General features: G+C 45.9%; 2 protein-coding genes and 1 long non-coding RNA gene across 4 annotated transcripts in view; 1 reads left to right on the top strand and 2 right to left on the bottom strand.

Moving 5' to 3' along the window:
• Positions 1–6,676, bottom strand: part of LOC117879515 (purpurin) — a 76,376-nt gene extending 69,700 nt beyond the window's left edge. For both annotated transcript variants that reach the window (XM_034774766.1, XM_034774764.1), the window contains exon 1: positions 6,555–6,676. The gene's annotated coding sequence lies outside the window, so the exon portion shown is untranslated. The remainder of the gene's footprint in view (positions 1–6,554) is intronic.
• PDE6B (phosphodiesterase 6B) overlaps positions 1–19,486 on the top strand; it is a 42,957-nt gene extending 23,471 nt beyond the window's left edge. The window contains exons 16-22 of the mRNA XM_034774767.1: positions 1,287–1,387; positions 2,769–2,876; positions 7,991–8,054; positions 9,365–9,439; positions 10,024–10,107; positions 15,806–15,962; positions 17,556–19,486. Of these exons, the coding sequence (XP_034630658.1) occupies positions 1,287–1,387; positions 2,769–2,876; positions 7,991–8,054; positions 9,365–9,439; positions 10,024–10,107; positions 15,806–15,962; positions 17,556–17,620 (654 nt within the window). The 3' untranslated portion in view covers positions 17,621–19,486. The remainder of the gene's footprint in view (positions 1–1,286; positions 1,388–2,768; positions 2,877–7,990; positions 8,055–9,364; positions 9,440–10,023; positions 10,108–15,805; positions 15,963–17,555) is intronic.
• Positions 19,487–20,083: 597 nt separating this feature from the next.
• LOC117879517 lies at positions 20,084–22,631 on the bottom strand. Its single transcript, XR_004646288.1, has 2 exons — positions 21,626–22,631; positions 20,084–20,276 (listed from the first exon to the last, which is right to left on the bottom strand). It is a non-coding gene; the product is annotated as an uncharacterized LOC117879517 (long non-coding RNA).
• Positions 22,632–22,661: the final 30 nt, after the last annotated feature.

Genomic DNA, 22,661 nt, shown 5'->3' on the forward strand with positions numbered 1-22,661 from the left:
CCCGCCCCCCCCCCCCGTCTCTTGACTGCCCCATCCAAAACCTCCCTGCCCCTTCTCCGACCCCCTGGCCCCCTTGTTGTTGGCCTTCGCCTAACGTCTCTGTGAGCTTGCTCAGGAACGGCCTGAGCCGTTCGTCCCGGCACGCTGGGCAGCAGTGGAGGAGGAGCGGGGGAGGAGCTCCAGATTGCCGGAGGCGATCCGCGAATGCAGGGAGGAAAGGAGGGAGGGAGTGATCTCTGCTGCAGGGGAAGCAGAGGAGAGGTTCTCTCTGGCTGTCGGAGCCCCATGTAAGTGGCACCATCCGGCCGGCTGCCCTGTTAGCCGCGCGCACTCTGCATGGTGGGGAAGTCCGGACATTTACAAATTCTCCCCGGACACTATTTTTAGCTCAAAAAGCCGAACATGTCCGGGGGAATCCGGACGAATGGTAACCCTAGTCTTGAGATTCGTGAACCTCTTCCCTGAACATAGTCCGTGTGTGATGAAACTGAAACCAGACGACATGAGGTTCACGCAGCTCTAATCCTGTAAAGGAGAATCTTCAACTCCCATGTTTTATCAGGCACTTCCAAATATCTGAAGCCTGTGAATACTTCCCTGTACTGCAGACATTCCCTCTAATGCGTACTTTCAATCCTCTAGCTAGGGACAGTGAAAGACATATCTCCAGTCTGCCTCTACCTTCTGTAATTTGGTATGTTCATTATATACATAAAAATACTTTTCACTTACACAGCACTCTCCATCTGAGGCTCTCCCGGCACTTTACTGGCTTGCCTCACCACTGCCTAGTGAGGTAGGCCAGTGTTGTTGCAGTTCTACAGATAAGGGGGAAATGGAGGTGCAGAAGTTAAGTGACTTGCCCAAGTTTTAACAAGGCAGCTGTGACAGAACCAGGGAGAGACCTTGAATCAAAGCTAACAGGTTTCTTAAGTAAGAGAACTCAGAACCCATAATGCCCATTGACTGGCTTTAATCATCCTTCCCCCATTATGGGCCAAATCCTGACAAATTCATTCGGTTAAACTTTTACTTGAGGCAAACACCCATTGAAAACAATAGGAGTCCAGTTATATGCTGAGTAACTACTTCAGGGTACTGGCCCCATCCAATGCCCATTTAAATAATTGGGTGTCCATTCCATGGACCATGGGAATTGGATTGAGCCCTCAGCCCTGCATTTTAACTGTAGCTGAAGATGTTACACAACGAATTAATACCCATATTCTGAGATGAACAATCCACAGGATGTCCAGAATCACGTACTAAACTTTGTTTTCCTTTAGTCCCTGAATATCTACCAGAATCTCAACAGACGACAGTTTGAGCATGTGAATCATTTGATGGAAATTGCTATCATAGCAACTGACTTAGCGCTTTACTTCAAGTAAGTGAGTCGTGTATTTCAGCAAGCACATTGCAAATAGCTGGTCACATTAGTCTAAAACATCACAATTGATTGTCCAGGCTCTCTGTGTGCAGAACTCCTATTAACAGCGGCTGTGTCTTCAGGAGACCATGTGTGTGCTGTCAAATATTACTTAATTTAAAATCATTTTAAAACACTGATTTTGATTTAAATACATATTTTTTCCTAATTGATTTCTGTGAGTTTTAAATTGCTAACAAAGTGATTTTGTTTTCCTGGTTTCTTTAGTTAGTTTCCTTATTAATACATTACACTTCAGATTTTACACTAAAAATACTGATCAGTGCCAAAGAACAGTCCTTGGTCTTGTTAACATCCATTTGAGAATAGCATAGCCTCAAACAGAACATAGACAAGCAAATGGCCCATGCTATATTTGCAACTAACCTTCCAATATAATTAATTTCCGCAAGTCGTGACCGGGCTATACTCATCCATCAGGGTCTGCAGTATGAAGTCAGAGACCTGGGCTCCTAAGCCGGGCCGGATTTCCAATTAGGCACAGTAGGCACGTGCCATGGGGCACTGGTGTTTTAGGGACACCTTACCTCTCTAAAACTGTGTGCAACACGAAGGTCAGCTGTAGGCGGGGGAGTGGCGGGGGGGCGGGCAGCGCTGAAGATCCCATGCCTAGGGATGCGTAAGGTGTAAATCCGGCCCTAACCCAAAGTCATCTAGTTCTGGAAAACACAGTCCTTCATTGCCTAAATACGGGCTTATCTTTAGGCTCCTGTTTTGAAAATGTCGGAAGTGTATAAGAATGTTCATAATAACTTTAATGTACTGAAAGTGTAACTTCACTGTTAGCACTGAAGCAGTTTTATTCAGAAGTGAACATTTTATGCCACTAAGAAATACTGTTGGACGATGGTGTTCTTTCTGATATTTCCATGGCAAGGATTTGTAAACTTGTTAAGGCACACGAACAGTCCCAGTGAAGTTATGTACCTGCTTGAGGATGAGAGTCAGTACTTTGGCTTTTGGCTAGGGCAGTATGGCGCTATATAATAGTAGCATTTATAATTTAGTTCAGTATAAGTTTTAATCTAAAGTTGCAATAGCACAACTTTTCAAGCTGTATTTACAAAGCCTCAACCCGACTAAAATGGATTTTTGCAACATTTAAGTGCTTTACAATTATTTAAAACAATCTGTCCTATTTAAAAGATTCAAATAACAATACGTTGTTGTGGTGATCACTTGGCTGGGGTAAAGCCTGGGCAGCAATTGTTGGAGTGAGGGATTGCTCACGTGCAATGTTTCCATGGGAAATCAAAATGAGAGCTGCTAACTCCATATTTCATGCATTCATTTCCCTACCTCTTTGGGTTTTTTGAAGAAAGAGAACTATGTTTCAGAAGATTGTTGATGAGTCCAAGACGTATGACAACGAAAATTCCTGGACTGAATATTTGTCTCTGGAGACCACAAGAAAAGAGATTGTCATGTGAGTAAATAAAAACCTCTTGATAGGCAAATGGTGAAGTGACAACTATGCCCCTATTAAATAAGTGTCTACTAAGAACCGACTGCATAGTTTAGCATAGCATGCGATATTTTCCTATAAGGGATATTAAGACAACATTTTAGTATTTAATGAAGCTTGGAGCCAAAGTATAGTGGCTTTGCATTCTGGGCTATTCTTGAAGGGTAGCCATATAAAAAGATGTTAAAACAAAAGCCAAATCTCTTTTTAACTTCCTCTATACTAAAGAATTATATGGAAATATAGCAGAATTTTTTTTTAAGTATGTGAATAGGATGAAGCCACATCTAGGTTAGGGTGACCAGATGTCCTGATTTTAAAGGGACAGTCCCGATTTTTGGGTCTTTATCTTATATAGGCTCCTATTACCCCCCACCCCATCCCAGTTTTTCACATTTGCTGTCTGGTCACCCTAATCTAGATAAGTGTCAAGTAAACGTTATATTCAAATTCTAATTGCAAGTATCCACATTTCTAATTTAAATTGTTTATTCTGCTTGGATGTATTTATGGCAACTTTCAAGATTAACAGAATCCTATGAGTTTTACGGAGCAGACATCCAATGACAAAAACTGAAATTATTGCAAGCCCCACACAGAACCAGAGAGCCCAGTGATGAAGAGTTGCAAGAAGTCTGCTTTGGCTTAAACGGTAAGGGAGGCCAAAGCCTCCCTATTGATGAAATCAAGGATAAGAGTTTGAAAGCAGGGTGCCATCCAGTATGAATCTGAAGCCTGGTCTACATCTAAAACTTACTAACAATAGCTGCTCCGCTCAGGAGTATGAAAACTTCACACCTCAGAGACGTAGTTAAGCTGACCTAAGCCCTGTGGTAGACACTGCTTCTTCCATTGACCTAGCTACCACCTCTCAAGGGGGTGGAATTACTACAGCAACAGAAAAACCCCTTCCATTGCTGTAGCAAGTATCTACACCACTGCAGCATACAGAGCTTCAGTTGCGCACACTCTGAGTAACCTACTCTTGCAAAGTAGCCAGAAAACTCCTCTCCATGAGAAACCTTTTACTCTGCTTCACAGCTCAGATTCAGAATGCACTCATCGGGATTGCATGGATGCTCTGGAGAAAGAAGCTTTCCTCTGCACCATCGGAGCCACAGCATAAGTAGGGCCCTACCAAAGTCACAGCCATGAAAAACACATCACGGACTGTGAAATCTGGTTTCCCCCTGTGAAATCTGGTCTTTTATGTGCTTTTACCCTGTACTACAGAGATTTCACGGGGAGACCAGCATTTCTCAAACTGGGGGGTCCTGACCCAAAAGGGAGTTGCAGGGGGGTCACAAGGTTATTTTAGGGGGGGTCGCAGTATTGCCACCCTTATTTCTGCGCTGCCTTCAGAGCTGGGCGGCTGGAGAGCTGCACCTGTTGGCAGGGCCGGCTCCAGCATTTCTGCCACCCCAAACAAAAACAAACAAACAAAAAAAAGCCGCAATCGCGATCGGCGGCAGCAATTAGGGAAAAAAAAAAAGCCGCGATCGGCAGCGGCAGGTCCTTCGCTCCTAGAGGGAGTGAGGGACCTGCCGCCCCTGAATTGCCGCAGGTGCCGCCCCTCTCCCTTGGCCGCCCCAAGCACCTGTTTGTTAAGCTTGTGCCTGGAGCCGGCCCTGCCTGTTGGCCAGGCGCCCAGCTCTGAAGGCGTCCACCCTTATCTCTGCCTTCAGAGCTGGGCTCCCGGCCAGCAGCCACCGCTCTCCAGCTACCCAGCTCTGAAGGCAGCACCGCTACCAGAGGCAGCACAGAAGTAAGGGTAGCAGTACCGCAAGCCCCTCTACAATAACCTTGTGACACACACACACACACACACACACCACTCCTTTTTGGGTCAGGACCCTATAATTACAACACTGTGAAATTTCAGATTTAAATAGCTGAAATAATGAAATTTACGATTTTTAAAATCCCATGACTGTGAAATTGACCAAAATGGACCCTGAATTTGGTAGGGCCCTAAGCATATGACTTAGAACAGGGGTGTCCAATGCTGTGCTCATGGGTGCCATGGCGCCCGCCAGGGCATCCATGTGCGACCGCCTACTGGCCGCCGGACAAGCAGCCACCAAAATGCCGCTGAAAAGTGGCGACGTTAAGAATGCCGAATTTGGCGGCATTTCAGCGGCAACGCCTCTTGATGACGCTGCTTCACGGCGGCATTTCGGCGGCTGCTTGTCCGGCGGCCATGGTCCTTGGCGGCTAGTCGTCCGGCACCCGCCCCACGGGAAAGGTTGGGGACCACTGACTTAGAAGATTCTCTGTTCTGTAACAGGTCGTGTTCGGAACATGGCTTTCAGCAGACAGCCCTCTGGCTTCCTCTTTCCTTCACACGTCCTTTGTACAGACCATTTACATGCCAAGACTTCCTCTGAGGCTTGTGCAGAAGGAGCCTTCAGAATCTGGAGTTAAGACTTAGGAGCGACCATCTCAATAGCTGAAAACAAACTACAGTTACAACAACCGAACAGGTCCATCAGTGGAGTGGGTTGTTGTCTGAATAGTGTTTTTAGGCACAGAGCTTTGGGGTCTGATTGAGACAGCCCACTGAGTATCAACTCTTCTGACTGGCTAAAGCAATTTCTAACAAATTTTAAGCCTTTATTAGTCCTTTTTATTATGGTTGCAAAAAACAAAACAAAAAACCCACCAACCCCCACCCACCCCAAAATACCCACACTCATCCTAACTGCAGTGTTGGCAACTTTCAAATTTGTAGCACCAGTCTTGCAATGTTTGGTGTTTTTCTGGAAGCCCTAGGCCCAGAGAGAGTATCAATGGGATCTTGGCTTCAAAGTGCCTAAAACAGTTAGGTGTTGTAATGCTGAGCACAGCAACACCTTTAAAAATCTAGGCCCCAGTTCCTAAGGCAGGTGATTAGGGGAGAAACTTAGATTCTTAAAAAAAAAGCCAAGAGGTTAACGCAGCCATGGTGCTACCCAAGTACAATGCTGGATGTTGTTTGCTGGCCTGGGGATGGAGATCATGGCCAGTGGGGATTACATCCTTGTTATGGCTAAACCACTCTTCCTCCTGTCTGAGGTCAGGGCTCACCTTTGTTCCTGCTGGTGGAGAAGGAGGAGCTTTCATTACATTGGCTGCACTGACAGTAAGGAAACTAGTTGAGTTTCAGAGCTATGTGGAGGTCAGACTGGGGAGGAAGGGGTGGTATGTCTCAAGCACAACACTAAAGCCTGTATTAGCTGGATGTTTCTGCTAAACTGATAAGCAATGAAACAGTTATCCACTCTGACTTTAAGTGCTCATTATGGCTGGAGAGAAAAGCTTGAAAACATGAAGCAAGTACACCCTGAAGGTTCACACTAGAAGGCAAATAAAAAGAATCCCAAACTTACTTTTTTAAAAAAATCAAGATTTTTAAGCTAATATGATTTCTGAATCCTTGGAATTAACAGTACCAGACAGATAGAATGAAACAATAGCACAGGGGCCTGAATGCTGACCCCCTCTATAGAAGTGAGGCCCTCACCGTGGGGGTGGGGAAGAGGCATGCTCTGTGAAGGGATTGTATTTGTGGCAGAACAGGTCAGTGCAAAGTGTGGGTTCCTTATGCTGATTGACAGATCTAAACTGCCTTCTAGGAGAATGTGCAGGGATCCTACTTACCAAAGTCCAGGGTCTCCCTGTAGTTGCATTAGATAGGGTTCTTCATTCCACAAAGGTGCTGGGTTTGGAGCGGAGGAATCCTTTTCTCCCAATCCTTCTTGGATCCCTTGCATAAGTGGTTTTGTTCTCGGAGTGGGGAGTGTAGCATTAGCACTGACAGAAATGCTACCTGTCATTTAAATGAGGTGTTACTGCTGCAGCGCTGGGCACCCTACCAACAGCTGCTGCTCCAGCCGCCCAGCTCTGAAGTCAATGTAGAAGTAAGGGTGGCAATACCGTGACTACCTAAAATAACCTTGTGATGCCCCTGGAACTCCCTTTTGGGTCAGGACCGCCAATTTGAGAAATGTTGGTTTCCTTGTAAAATCTGTGAAGTATAGGGTAAAAGCACACAAAAAAGACCAGATTTCACGGGGGGAGACCAGATTTCACAGTCTGTGAGGCGTTTTTTAAGGCCATGAATTTGGTAGAGCCCTACATATGAGAGACTAAAAAGATAGACTATTCAGCTTGGAAAAGAGATGACTAAGGGGGGCCTGACAGAGGTCTATAAAATCGTGACTGATGTGGAGAAAGTAAGTGTTATTTATCCCTTCACAAGAACTGGGGGTCACCAATGAAATTAATAGGCAGCAGGATTAAAAAAAGGAAGTACTTCTTCACACAACACACAGTCAACGTGTGGAACTCATGCCAGGGGATGCTCTGGAGGCCAAAATTATATATAGTGGATTAAAAAAAGAATTAGATAAATTAATGGAGGACAGGTCCATCAACGGCTATTAGCCAAGATGGTCAGGGATGTAACCCCATCTTCTGGGTGTCCCTAAGCCTCTGACTGTCAGAAGCTGTGAGTGGATCACTCAGTAATGCCCTGTTCTGTTCATTCCCTCTGAAGCATCGACCACTGTCAGCAGACAGGATACTGGGCTAGATGGACCACTGGTCTGACCCAGTATAGCCGTTCTTATGTTCATTAAATTCTGACAAGTGTCTAGTTGTAATAATTGATACTGGATAGTGGTCTAGCATATGCTCTGTAGTACTTAGAATAATTAAACACAGACATAAAACCTCACTGCAGTCTCTGCTATTAAATCTTTGCTAAAAAGTTGCATGAGATTTTTGAGAATTAGCATAGCAGTAAGACCTAAAAAGCAAACCCATCTGATCAAAGAAAAGTACAGTAATCACAAAACTGTTTTGGTGGCAGGCAAGAAACACAGATACACTAGGTTTAACTCAAGATACTACTGCATACTGTCTGTCCCTGGTTTACAAAATGGGTCTCCTCAATCTTTAATGCTCAGCGGGGGAGAGGAGAGAAGTGGAAAAGTGTAGTACTGTTAAATTACAGTATAAGCCCTGGATTCGGTGGGAACAGGAGTGAGTGCTTCAGAATAGAAACTAACTCCAGTTCTGGTTCTGTTCTCCAGGGCCATGATGATGACTGCCTGTGACTTATCTGCGATCGCTAAACCCTGGGAAGTGCAGAGTAAGGTCAGACGCCTGATACACAATGTATTCCAATATATTGAAACACGCTCTGTTGTTTGAAGCCTGCATGAGAGAGGCTTCTCCTTACTTATCCTGGCCAAGTTTCCAGTAATGCTGGTAGAAATGATATTTTTAGATTGAGGAGCCAAGACCTTTTAGCTTGATGTTATTTTATTAGCAATGATGTAAGAGCTGAAGCGTCAGGGCTTACTAACATCACCTCTTCCCTCCTAGTGTTTCCATAGAAGGTTTTTATGGAGTTGTATAAAGTTTAAGACATTTATATACAACTGGACAGTTGTTAACATTGGACTGTCGCAGTAATAGTTACTGTGCTGAATGTAAAAGTAGGTAAATAAATGTAAAAGCAAACGTATCTAGAGACCGCACCCAGTGCTATGAATCACTAGGACAGTTAGCATCACACAAAGGGGCAGCAGGGAAAACAGTGCTGGCAACTCTGACTTTATTGCCAGTCTCATAACATTCAGGGTTTTTCTTAAAGCCCCCGCTCCTGGAATCATGTGGCTGAGAATCTCCAGTAACTTTCACTTTAAAAAGCATTTAGTCCTCATTGTTACAGAAAGTTTAGAAATAAAAAACCCAACTGCACAAAACCATAAGACAAACTCCAACATTCATATTTTAAAACCTCACTTTTTAAGGGTTGGGGAGGAAGAGTCGTGGAAGCTTCAGATTGGTAATACTGGGAAAGAGCAACTGTGTCTTGGGGAATGTGGCAAAGAATCCACTGATGCTGTGACTGTCTCCACCCTTAGCCTCATTGTAAAGTCCTGCTAAGGAGCAGCGGGGAGCTGTTCATTGACTGACACGAAGAAGCAGTAGACCGAAGAGTCGGCTGCCAGAGTCACAGAGTTTGATTCTGCATTTCATAGCCCTAGGGTGATTCCACTGATCTCAGCCGTGCGATCCTGCTGTGAATTTGTTAACCAAGGGCTTGTCTACACAGCTAGCAAGGGTGTGAATCTACAGCACTACCACTCCCATGTGCAACAACATCCTACGTGGGACATTGCTACAGAGCAATAGCAGCGTCCCCATGGGACATTACTGTGTGGCAAGTTGGCATGCTGCAGATTCACACCCTGGTTTGCCATTCAGTAACTCATCGTGTAGACAAACTGAGTAGAGAATCAGATGCAGCGTGCTAAGAGGATCACTTGGCTGTAGTCTGGGATTTGACAGACAAGATTGCAGGGTAAAGGAGCAGAGACTGTAACTCTCCGGTTCATGGAGACAAACTGTTTCAGATTAAAATCGCCGAACTGACTGTAGTTTTTATTCCAATGTAGGTAGCTCTCCTAGTAGCAGCTGAATTCTGGGAACAGGGAGACTTGGAAATAAGTGTACTCCAGCAGCAGCCTATTGTAAGTAGCACATGAGCTGCGGAAAGCTCAAATTCATTCATTTCCTTCTAACAAACCTGTTCACTGACAGCAATACATGAACAGGGCTGGATACTTTGACAACATGGGAGACTCTGGGGAAAAAACCAAAAAGCTACCCCTGTAATAGACAGGAAAGTTGAGATCAGTGACATACATGTCACAGGTTCTAAAATCCAGCTCTGCTAATGAATGTGCTTTTTTTTTAAGTGAAATGTTTGTTTAGTTAATTTAAGGAACTTTAGGTTCCCCTTAGCATTTATTCAGAATACAAAGATCCTTCCATCTGGTACTATGGTGAGGGGCACAATAGAAAACAGTATCTAGGGACCGAAGTGGAGAAGAGAGACTGTAGCTTGCTAAAGAAAAAGGATGAAAATCCCTAGCCCAATAATTTCATTGTTTGTGTGGGAGAAGGAAGCGGTCTGGAAAGGAAAGCTCTTGAGAATGATACAGCAGAAGCGTTAGGCTGATTGGCGACATCCCTCAAGGCAGAATAGTTCTAAAGGGAAAACAGACAGATGTGGCATTTAAGTGTTCTCCAAAGAAATCCTGTTCTCTTCCAGCCTATGATGGACAGGAAAAAAGCACCGGAGCTTCCAAAGCTTCAAGTCGGTTTCATTGACTTTGTGTGCACATTTGTCTATAAGGTAAGTGATTTGCACAGCAAAGAAGGAACGCTTGCTGATGCAGCAACAGTGACGCTTTTTAAAAACCACTTACGCTAGCAAAAATTAGATAAGCAAATTTCTCTCCGATCGGTGAGACTTGGCCAATACCTAGAAGGTTAATCAACAAGACACCCGCTCGTCTTTCCCCTGACCAAAGACACTGCAGGCCATAAATTGGGAAACTGGGATAAGCCTATGCTGTAAGCAGGAAAACTCCCACCATTACAGTACCAACATGCACTAGGATTGTTACATACATTATTTAAGTTTTGCTACGTGGGATCACATCCTCTGCCCGGCAAAGCAGCTTCGCATCACACGGCAGTGCAGGGCAGCCTTGAACCCAGCTCAGAGGGCATCCAGAGCTATCGCTAGTGGAACGCGGAGCAGCGTCACAGGGCCCGACAACCCCAGGACCGGTCAATTGTATAGAGCCGTCTTTGCACCTCTAGTCATGAGCGGCACTGGGCACAGCAGATACAAGCCAAGATTCCACATCCAACTACATATGGGGCAGTGGAGTAACGGGTGGGCTGGGTACACAATTCCACTCCTGTTGAAATGTAAGGGCACAGAGTGGGCTCAGGGTATCTCTTGAGGGGCCCACAGGATCTGGTCCAAGAGGTAACTATAGCTGAACCGCTCGGTAATGGTGACCCTACTGTAATTAAATGTAGCATCCTCGTAGGGCTACAGAAAACTCACTGCAGTAACATTTAACTATAAAAACGGGAACTACGCAAAAGTGAGGGCGCTAGTTAGATGGAAATTAAAAGGAGCTCCCAGAAGGGTTAAATGCCTGCAAGCAGCATGGGGACTATTTAAAACATCAGCTCAGACTAAAGATATACCCCAAATCATAAAGGACAAGAAGAGGAACAAAAGAATGCCACCATGGCTAAACAGCAGAGTAATAGAGGCCATTCGAGGCAAAAAGGCATCCTTTAATATTTGGGAGTGAATTCCTAGTGAGGATAACTGGAAGGTGTACAAACTCTGGCAGGTTAAAGGTAATAAGGCAGGCCAAGAAAGAACTTGCTAAAGATGCAAGAACTAAGAGTAAGAATTCTTTCAAGTACATCAGCAGCAAGAAGCTTGCCCAATAGGCAGTGGAGACCCTAGATGACAAAGGCGCTAAAGGAGCACTCAAGGAAGACAAGGCCATTGCAGAGACGCTAAATGAATTCTTTGCATCTGTCCTTACTGCAAAAGGATATGGGGGAGATACTCACACCAGAGACATGCTTCCTGGGCGACAAAATGGAAGTAGAGTCCCCCATTGATATGTCCGCAGAAGAGGTTTTCCAACAAATTAAACAGTAATAAGACACCAGGACCACATGGTATTCCCCCAAGAGTTCTGAAGGAACTCAGATATGAAATTGCAGAACTACTAACTGTAGTATGTAACCTACTACTGAAACAAACCTCTGTACCAGATGACTGGAGACTAGCTAACATAATGCTGATTCTTAGAAAGGGCTCCAGCAATTACAGGACAGTGAGCCTAATCTCATATAAACTGTAGGGGAAGTTGCGGGAAGAGTCAACACAGCTTTTGTAAAAGGGAAGTTATGTCTCACCAATCTATCAGAATTCTCTGAGGGTGTCAATAAGCATGTGGACAAAGGAAAAAGATAGGAAACAAAGGGTACGAATAAATGGTCAGTTTTCAAAAAGGAGAGGGGTAAATAGCAGGGTCCCCCCAAGGGTCTGTGGTGTTCAGTATATTCATTAATGATCTGGAAAAGAGGGTAAACAGTGAAGTGGCAAAGTTTCCTGACAATGCAAAATTATGCAAGGTAGTTAAGTCCAAAGATGACTGCAAGGAGCTAGAAGGGGATCTTGGGTGACTGGGCAACAAAATGGCAGATGAAATCAAGAGTGGTAAATGTAAAGCAACGCACATGGAAAAAATAATCCCATTACACGTACAAAATTAGCTGTTATCACTCAAGAACGAGACCTTAGAATCATCGTGGCTAGTCCTTTGAAAACTTCGATCCAATGCACAGCTGCGGTAAAAAAAGCTAACGGTATGTTAGGAACTATTAGGAAAGGGACAGAAAATATCAAAATGCCACTATATAAATCCATGGTGCACCCACACCTTGAATACTGTGTCCCGTTCTGGTCACCCCATCTCTAAAAAGATATAATGGAACTAGAAAAGCTTCAGAGAAGTGCAAAAAAGACGATCAAGGGTATGGAGAGTACAAGCAGAGACTAAAGATTAAGGCTGTTCAGCTTAGAAAAGAGACAACTAAGAGGGGATATGATAGAGGTCTGTATAATCATGAATGGTGTGGATAAAATGAAGCATTATTTACCCTTTCCCACAGTACAAAAACCAGGAGTCACCCGGTGAAATTAATAGGCAGCAGATTTAATACAAACAAGATGAAGTACTTTTTAACCTAATGTACAGTTAACGTGTGGAACTCATTACCATGTGACTGCTAAAAGTATAACTGGGTTCAAGAAAAAAACTGGATAAATGAATAGAGGATAGGTCCATCAATGGCTATTAGCCAAGATGGTCAGGGATGTAACCCCAGGCTCCGGGTGTCCCTAGCCTCTGACTGCCAGAAGTCAGGAGGTAAAATTGTCCTGTTCTGTACACTCCCCCTGAAGCTCTGGGACTGGCAACTGTCAGCAGACAGGACACTGGGCTGGGTGGACCATCAGTCTGACCTAGTCTGGCCGTTCTTATAAAAATCTTCTAAAGATCTGGGATGAAAACCAGGGAGGACAACTCTGCTCCTCTGGCACAATGGACCGTTTCACCCTAAGGGTAAAGGTTGTCTGTGCAGACGACAGAGCTTTCTTAGAGGCCAGCCCAAGACTATAGAATGAACTCCCCCCAGGAACAAAGGCCCATCACAAACTTCCCCACCTTCCACGCCGAGTACATGGCACATTTCTTTGGCTTCTCAAACATATGGCAGCACGTGTCTATTATTTTTAAAAAAATGCAAGAGACTGCAGTGAACACACTTCTCCCCTGGGGGGCAGGATGAAAGAACAAACACATGACGGATGTTAGACACCGTTGCCTGAGGCACTGTCGGAAGGCCCTCAGATACTGTGGTGATGAGAACGTACATGGACTAGAATAGGAGTATGACACTGGAATACACATTGGCGTTTTGCTAATGAACTTACACTAAGTAACAGTTATGAAAATGTGGCACACACCTGGCAGCATCTGACAAAAGTTCAGTAATACTTATTTGTATTACTCTGCCTACGTTTGCCTTTGGTGCATCTGAGTCTCTGGTCACAGTGTGGGGGTTTCCAGCTCCCTTCTCAGTGTGGGCAGGGGTCCCAATGCTGTGGGGAGTACATGCCAGCTCTTCTTCTACTCCCCATCCCCACGGGGACCCTGGCCACCCCCAGGGAGAGGCACAGGAAGCCCCTTCACCATCCCCACTTGCTGCAGTTGTGTGTGTGTAAGCGTAATGTAAATGGGGTGGGTGTGACTTCCTCCTGTCCCCTTGCGTGAGGCTAGGTGTGGCCTCTCCCTCCATGCCCCTTCCAATCTTCCCCTCCTTCCTGTTATAAAGTAGGGAAGCGAAATCCCCAGAGAAGAGCAGATTTTTGATGGGAGAGAGAGAAATCTTTCTTTTCCCTACTGGCCCCTCTCTGCCTCCTAAAATACCAGCACTTCTGCCAGTTCAAACAGCAATTCTATAACCCCATGCAAACCCACAGGGATCTCCAATTCACTCTGCAGCAACCCCCCCACCACAATCCAGCCCCCATACCTCTTCATAGGGCATGTGGTTCCTGCGCTTTTCCTGGCGCATCTGCCTTTCTGCTCCAGCTGCTGTCCTCCCGGGGGGCATCAGTGGCAGGCTCTTCTGCTCTCAGAGGCCCACTAGGGCTGCTAGTGCCAAGAGTCCTGTATGAGAAGGGACCTCACATTCCTTATGTAAATAACAATCGCTTGCCCACTACTAAGTCAGTACAGGATGCTTTTTATCCCATGTTTCAACTAGGACGGTCCAGCATGTCACTCTGACACGAAATCTAGGCTGGAGTGGTGCTCTGGCACTTTACTTTGCAACGTGCCAGGCTTTGGCAACGTGACCCGACACATGGGATCACAACGCCACTCAAATTTAGCCCAGCCACTGCTGGGCCGCCCCCGGAAGTTGCCCCCATTGAAATTGGAAGTGACACCCCTGCTGGCTGCTGTGTTTCTCCCCCTTCTGCCAACCCCCCCTCCACCCCCGGCAGGGCTCAGCTCTATAGTAAGTGGAGATGAGCAACTGCAGCCTCCCATTTCACTCCAGGAGGCACAGTGACTGCCTGGCCCGGTGCCTGGAGCTCTGGGTTCTCTGCAGCACCAGAGCTGGAGACAGCAGGAGCAGGCCCTGGGGAAGGGATGGGGAGGAGAAGTCAAGCCCGGGGACATTAGAAGGCTGTCCCATATTTCTGAAATACTGCATTGGCAGCCCTACCCAATGGTATGGGGGCAGCATCAGGACCCGCTTCGCTCCCTGGCGGGCATGGGAGAGAGGGAGAGGCCTACAGCAGCAGGCTCTGAGCCCCAGCCCTGAGGCAATGGGACAGAGGAAGAGAGAACTACTGCAGAGATGAAGGAGGAGGCTACCCCTCAGGCCTGACTGCATGTACCTCCTAGCAGGCCTGTCAGTACTCATCTGCCCCAGTGATTCCTCAGTTAGATTTGGTGTGGGAGCAACTCGATCTAGGACAGGGGTCTCAAACACGCGGCCCGGGGGCCGCATGCAGCCCGCGGGGTTATTTTCTGCGGCCCACGAGCTCCTCATGGCCCCCCCGCCCTCTCCCAGCGTTTACCTAGAGCGGCTCCGGCCTGATGCACACCGGGGGCCGGGCAGGCTCCCTGCCTGCCTGCCCTGCTCCCGCGCCACTCCGGGAAGCCGATGGAACCTGGGGAAGGAGGGGCACAGGGGTGTGTGTGGCTGTGGCTTCAGGCACCGCCCCCAGCAATTCCCATTGGCTGCGAATGGGGAACCTGCCCCCGGTGCGCGTCAGGCTGGAGCCCACCCCCCGAACTCCTCCTGCAGCCGAACCCCCTGCCCTGAGCCCCCTGCCGCACCCCTCCTGGACCCCGACCCCCTGCCGCATCCCTCCTGCACCCCGACCCCCTGCCACACCCCATACCCCTCCTGCACCCCAACTCCCTGCCCTGAGCCCCCGCCACACCCCTGGGGGCAGGGAGAGGGCAGCGTTGGGGTGGGGATTTCAAGGAAGGGGTTGGAATGGAGGCAGGGAAGGGGTGGGAAGAGGCGGGGCAGGGGCGGGGCCTCATGGAAGGGGTGGAGTGGGGGCAGGGCCGAGGGTGGCGAGGGGGAGGTGTCAGTAAATGGGGCCCTCGGGCCAATGTACTAGTTCCTCATGTGGCCCTCGTGGTCATTTGAGTTTGAGACCCCTGATCTAGGAGGATCTCCTGAAACAAGCTGCTTCCCTCTCCCTGCTGATAGGCTCTGAACCCAGGTGTAAACACGCCCTCTAATTAGCTGGCTCTCCAGTCCAGGGCCAGACCTGTAGCTGGCACCCTGCTTCAGGAAATTAACCCCTTCCCAGCCTGAACTAGCAACAGGGGCATACAGCCGATGGCACAGATATTTTGGATGAGCAGCCCTGGCTAAGTCACTGTTGTACTGTTTGTTCGGTGTCCTTGGGGTAGGAATTTTCACGTTTCCACGAGGAAATTCAGCCGATGTATGAGAGATTGCTGAACAACAGAAAGGAATGGAAGGCTCTTGGTGATGAGTATGATGCAAAAATGAAAGTGCTGGAAGAAGAGAAGAAAAAAGAGGAGGAAAAAATGGCTGCAAAGCAAGGTCAGAAATACTTAAAATGTTAATACCTCAGAATCTACTCCTGTGGCTAACTCCCCTGCCCCACCAGTCCCCTGTGTAAATTAACTTCTACAAACTCCCGGCTCTTCCCTCACTTGTGAATTTGGTCCAGTAGTTAAAGCAAAGGGTTGGATACAGGGGAAATCCTCAATCTGAGTGGGGGCCTATGACTCAGGTCATAATAGTGAATGGCTTCAAAACACACACTTGACATCTCAGACGGTTACACACAGGGCCGGCTCCAGGCACCAGCCCACCAAGCTTGTGCTTGGGGCGGCACCTGGAGGGGGGCGGCGCTCCGGCCCCCGGGGAGAGCGGACCACGGCCGGGCTTGCCGCCCTCCCCCCGGGGGGGAGAGCGGCGAGCTCTGGCTGGGGCTCGCCGCCCTCTCGCTGCCCTGCCCCCTGCGCTCTGGCCGCCGGGGGGAGAGCGGAGCCCCCGCCGGGGCTCACCGCCCTCCTCCCAGGGCTCCGGCCGGCTGCCGGGGGGAGAGCGGAGCCCCCCCCCGGGGCTCGCCACCCTCCCCCCGGGGCTCCGGCTGCCGCCCCCCCCCCCGCAGGGGGCGGGGGCGGGCGGGCGGCGGCTTTTTTGCCTGGGGCGGCAAAAAAGCCAGAGCCGGCCCTGGTTACACACCTCCAGAAAGGCCATCTGCATAAACTCCTCCCTGGAGGAGATCTCCTGTGGTAATGGGCAGGTTAACACCTGTAAGGCCAGATCAACACAGTGTGGCAAATCGTGCTGAACACTGCAGATCCTTGTCTGCACTTGCAGCTCAGCTACATGTGTTGTCTGCACTGAGTCAGCTTTGTAGTGTAGTGAGTCTATGGGCGGGAGGACATGTGCTTGAGAATACAGAGGCTGTGGCTAACATGCTGCCTAATGGGCCAAGGGAAAAACAACGAACTCACTAGAAATAAGATGAAGCATTGCCGTTACTCCCAAGTGTACCTTTCTAGCCAAACTTTTGCTAATCATAAGACTAGTTATTACAGCTTCCAATGAAGGTTGTGGAGTCCCTATCATTGGAAGCTTTCAAAAACAAGTTGGACAAAGTACACCTGCCAGAGATGGTCTAGGTTTACTTGGTCCTGCCACAGCATGGGGGGTTGGACTGGATTACTTTTTGAGGTCCCTTCCAGCCCTCCATTGCTAGGATTCTATGCATGCAGATGGTTTGGTTTTAAGTTTTTTTCCCTGGGCCCAGCCCAATTCCCATTTAAGTCAATGGAAACTGGACTGAGGCCTTCATTCTTAATACATTTTTGTGGTTAAGACAAGACCATTCATGTCTGAGATTGTCTCCACCTCAGACAAGGTACTGACCTCTTGAGAAAGGCAGTCAGGGAGATCATTCTTCTGAAGCATTTTGGAGCAAGAACTGTTTTGTGTAGAGAACGACTCTGAGCACAGTGGTAGCACGTCAGAATATCTAGGAATTTATACCAGCTTCGTCACTGAGAGCCTTCCAAGGGTTAAAATGTAAAATGACTCAGTTAAAGACTAAAGGATTTCAAATTACAGTGAGTTTATAGCAGCTGCAAATGTATCTCTAATTACTTGTTTCCTCTCATACAGCCGCTATGATGACAACTTGCAATGGAGGAACAACTCCCCCATCTAGAACCTGTTGTATCATTTAAACCTATTTCTGCTGGCATACGAACTACACACCCTGGGAAAGATCTTGTAAGAGAAAAAAGTTCCAGTGTACAAATATAAATTCTTGATTTAACCCTTTAATTACCTAAACTGGGCTCATCACCTAGTCATGGAAGGGCCTAGTTTTGTTTACCTGACCCATGTGAGCACTCTTACTGAGGACAACGCACCAAATTCTGCCCTCTTTCTCACTCCATACAATGCCACTGAAGTCACTGGGTTGTACTGTTTAAGACAGGGCAAAATTTGGTCCCATGAATCTACTTGCATGACTAATGGCTGAAGTCTGAATTCCCCCTTCCCTACTCCAAACCCCCATGCATATATTTACAGGGCCAGATGGATGGTGAACGTACTTTGTGCTCAATTCAACTGTGATTTACCTACAGTGCAGCCAGAGGTTACATGGTGGGTAAATTGAGTCAGAATTAACTCCTTGAATGTATCTTGCAGGACCACATGGACAAACCAGCAATATGTAAAAGGATCAGATCCATTCATCTCACAGGGAGAAAGATTCCCTTTATCCAAACATTTATGCTGAGATTCTGATCTCAGTTACGCTGGTACAGCTATGGAGTTATTCCACAGAAGTCAGACTGATGCCCCTAGAGCTGAGTTCAGAATGTGGGCTTTCACCTAGAACAGTGAATCAGAGCACAAGAGTGTGTTAACAATAGAAGTGTTAAATCATCTGTCCTTCTCCCACATCCATAAACTTTATCTTTTGAAGGAACTGAGCCAAATTCAGATCTGGTCTAAACAATTGCAACTCCACTGAAGCCAAAGAAACACCCATGAGGACAAGAATAATTCTGTAACAGGGTTTGAATAGTATGCAGTCAATGCTACATGGGACCACACATTGCAGGATGAGGATAAAACAAAATATCGAAAAGCTGCTCACTCCCTGAGCTTGATCAATTTTGTGCACGGAATGAGACAGGGATCCTGGGGAAAACATAGCATGTGATCATGTAATGAGAGTGTGTGTCAATGCATAGGCACAAGGGCGCTAAATTAAAGTTGTAAAAGCAATCTTAATTCTGGCATTCCTTGAGTGTGTGACTTTGCAACATTCATATTATTTTAATATAGTTTGTTCATAATGTAACCTGCCTGACCAAAAAGTAGGCCTATTTTGAGCAAAATTATGGAAAACAAGAATATGATCAAGCTTGGGGTAGGTGCTACAATTAGACCTCTTTCTGGTTTTGGAATATCCCCCACTGTTGTTTGCAGTGTTGATCCCAGGATATTAGAGACACAAGGTAGGTGAGAGAATATCTAGAAGTGGGTCCAATAAAGTATATTCCCTTACCCACCTTGTTTCTTTGGGACACCCCTGCATTCCCCAACACCTCTGAAATGCTGACAGCTGAATTAGAGAAACAAATTCTAACCTGTGGCTTCAGATTGGTCTGTGCAGCCACACTTACAAGAACACGGCAAAGGAAATGATAGGGGAAGGATGTAAGGAGATATCCTGCTCTCCTCTCCGTCAAGGTCACTCCCCCCCCCCCTTTGCAAAGTCAGTTTTATGAGAGATTTACTATAGTTAAGTCATGTTCTGTTAGCTTTCGTAAAAATAAATAAATAAACAAACATACCACCTTGGTACTCGTCATCTCCCGTGCTTTTACACTTGTGACTCACTTACATCTCTAGCTACTCCTAACTGAAGAGAAAGGAGAATTGGGTCCACAAGGATCTCTGCTTCTCATTGAACGTCAGTAATGCCTAATTTACACCAGTGAAGGAGACTGGCTTTTATTTTAAATAAAGGTATATGCTCTGTATATTTATTCCTTTATTTTCACCTTCCCATTTTGTGGTAACCCTTCCCCCCCCCGGAATTCAGGTTTCCAATTTCTCTCATCACTCTCATTTCCCCCCATAAATCCTCCCCCTCTCTTTCCTCATCTTCCCCCACTCTCTCACTACCTTTCTGCTCCATCCCAATGCATACTCAGAGGTATTGCCCTCTGCTACAGCAGACAATGGGATATAGAAATCCCTCTTCCCCTACCTCAGTGCTCCCCCAACTTTTCACATCACACGCCACCAGGAACCGTGATCAGGAACCAGGGCCGGGAGCAGGGCTGGGGCTCCTGGAGGAGGAATGGACAGAAGTAAGAGGGCAGAGGCTGGGGCCAGAGCAGAAGATAGGGAGGGAGCACCACAGCCCCTGCCACCCCCCCAGAACATTCCTCGGCATGCCCCACAGTTTGGGGAACACTGCCCTAGCCTCATGTAAGAGAGGAAACACATCCTGCCCCCAAAGGGAAAGGCACAGAGCTAAGTCTTGAGAGAAGGTGGTCTGAGCACTGCTCCAACATACAAGTGTTGGGTTTACAAGAGCTCATACTATTCTTTCTGTGTTAGTTTGCTATTAAATTGTGTTCAACATACATAGGATTATTCAGACAGCACTATGGCCTAAATATGTTCAATGTGTGTTTATTGAAAGCAAGGGAATTCATCTACCTTTACAGTGGTTATCTAAACAATATAATGCCTCTCTGCAGAAGATGGACAGTACAGCAAAAAAGGCAGGGAGTTAACAACAGTTAAATTTTGCTCAGTTGCCTTATTCTCAGCACTTTAGCCACACCTTGCAGTGAAGAAAACAGGAATCTGCAAGAATAAGAGGGTGATTAGCAGATTCATTAATGCATATGCATCAGTAGATAGCTAAAGTGCTGAAGACAATATTTAGTCTGATATTTCCCAGTTATGTTCAAATTTCCTTATGTGGCTGTTCTTACAGATATACTAGAGTGCTGGCTCTCCAAAACAGATACTTTAAACTGAAGGTGACCGCACTCCATAGTTCACAGCAGCACTGGAAGGATGTCTTTTTCAGAAAGTAAATTAGCATTAAATGTCAATTGATTTGAAGTGTTAATGGCAACTCCTTTCAGCTGTTTCCCCAGCCCCCACCACCCTCTCAATCTTTTATTAGGTGAACTTTTGACATGAAAAGAGTTTAACATCAGATGTTCACTTTAAGAGATAGGTGGTTATACTGATAGCCATATGTTAGTTCAAACTAGATATGGTTGTACAAAAAAAGGTAGTGATCTTGAAAATATTAAATACTTTATACGTTAGGCTAAACATTTAATCCATTGGGTGTTTACAGGTGTTAAGTTAGGTCCACCATTAGGAAAAAATTAAGAGTAAAAAGAAACTGAATACAAGACCCCAAGTTGACACTGTTCAGTCCATAACAGTTACAGATGCAAAGTTTCCTGAGTTAGACTATAAGATATGCCCATTACAATGTTAAGTATCAGAGGGGTAGCCATGTTTGTTGCTTTTTACAGATCCAGACTAAGAGTCCTGTGGCACCTTATAGACTAACAGAGTCCTGTGGCACCTTATAGACTAATGGATGTATTGGAGCATAAGCTTTCGTGGGTGAATGCATCTGACGAAATGGGTATTCACCCACGAAAGCTTATGCTCCAATACATCCATTAGTCTATAAGGTGCCACAGGACTCTTTGTTGCCCATTACAATGTTGTCTCTTTTGATTTACTCATTAGAAAAACTCATTTTCAAGACAGTTTTAGAAACACCCATCACTCAGTAACATAATGAGAACTGTGTCTTCCCAACAGGCAGTCCAATCTGGTGTTTGACACTGGAAAAGCAGTTCTGAATTTGAATACATGGTTAAATACAGAAGTTGTAGGCTTATGCTGTAGCAATGATTTTAACCATGGTTAAACTGGCTTTCACCCATCAAGTCAGAGCCACAATTAGTGACTTTGCATTTTTAGACATGTTGGGGTCACTTTAGCATGAGGGATGTTATTGATTCGTTACCAGATACACAAGGGAATATCTGCTTCTTCCTACATTACATCAATACCTCTTACTTGTACTTTGTACAGTATATGCAAAAATCAATGAATTAATATGGTTCACAAGAATTTATTGACAGAAACAGTAAATATAGTGCTTAAATGAACTTAACATAGCTAATTCAAGGCTTCAGATTTTGCTGAAGATGAAAATGAGGTCCAATGCAATTTGTTCATTTCAGTATAGAGTCCTCGCTGGCTGAAAGGGAATAAAGAGAGTCAGGTTAACTCACTGCTAACGTTTCAAAGTTTCAAATACAGACATTCCCCAACTGTAGTCTGCATAGCAAATTGGGCCACGTGCTGCCGACTCTCTTCACTTCTAGTAGCTAACCTGCATTCAGTGAAGCTAATAAGATATGGAAAAAGTAAGTATTTAATGCAAGTAACTGTTCTACTTACCACAGGGATGTTAGGCAATTGTTAATGGGAAGCAAGCAGTTTACCTATCTTCCCGTTCTCAATTACGTAATCCATGATATACTTTCTGAAAATGAAGGACCCTACCATAAGAAAAAAGTCTGGTAACCTCTGTACGAATAAAACGTGCGAGGTTTCAAGATTCATGTTCAGTCTCTCTGAAGGCGTTGCTGCTCCCAGGAACGCACTTAACCAAATTTAAATTTTGGGTACCTAAAATTCCACACAAGTCCCATTAATTTAATTTTTAAGTAGGCTGTTCCACAGTAAAGGCCAACCAACAGAGTCTGCAAGTGTTACAAATAATTTTATGTAACCATTCCGTTACTGTCTCTACATCCAGAACCTGAGAAGTAATTTGTGTTATTACACCAATACGTCAAAACTGACCTAGCAGCTTCTCCCTAATATTTAGAGCCCATTCTGAGCTGGCATAATCTAGATGAGAGAAGACAGTTCAGTCTTGTGGGCAAACTTTCAGCTGATACTTTAATATCTGGGGCTTATTAGTACAGACTTAATATGAAGTGAAAACAGACACAGAATGAGAAGGATCTTGCCATCATCTAGTTCAGCCTGTCCTCTAATAAAAATCTTCCCAAAGAGACTCTTCTTCCAATGAAAAGACTCAAAGTTTGAATATTTTATTCTCCTTACTTTAAATTAAATAGGATTTATAAAACTATTTGCCTGTAATAGAAAGACTCTCTATTGAGTACTTGAAAATAA

This window comes from Trachemys scripta, chromosome 6 (genome assembly GCF_013100865.1).
Source record: "Trachemys scripta elegans isolate TJP31775 chromosome 6, CAS_Tse_1.0, whole genome shotgun sequence".
Classification (NCBI taxonomy): Eukaryota; Metazoa; Chordata; order Testudines; family Emydidae; genus Trachemys; species Trachemys scripta.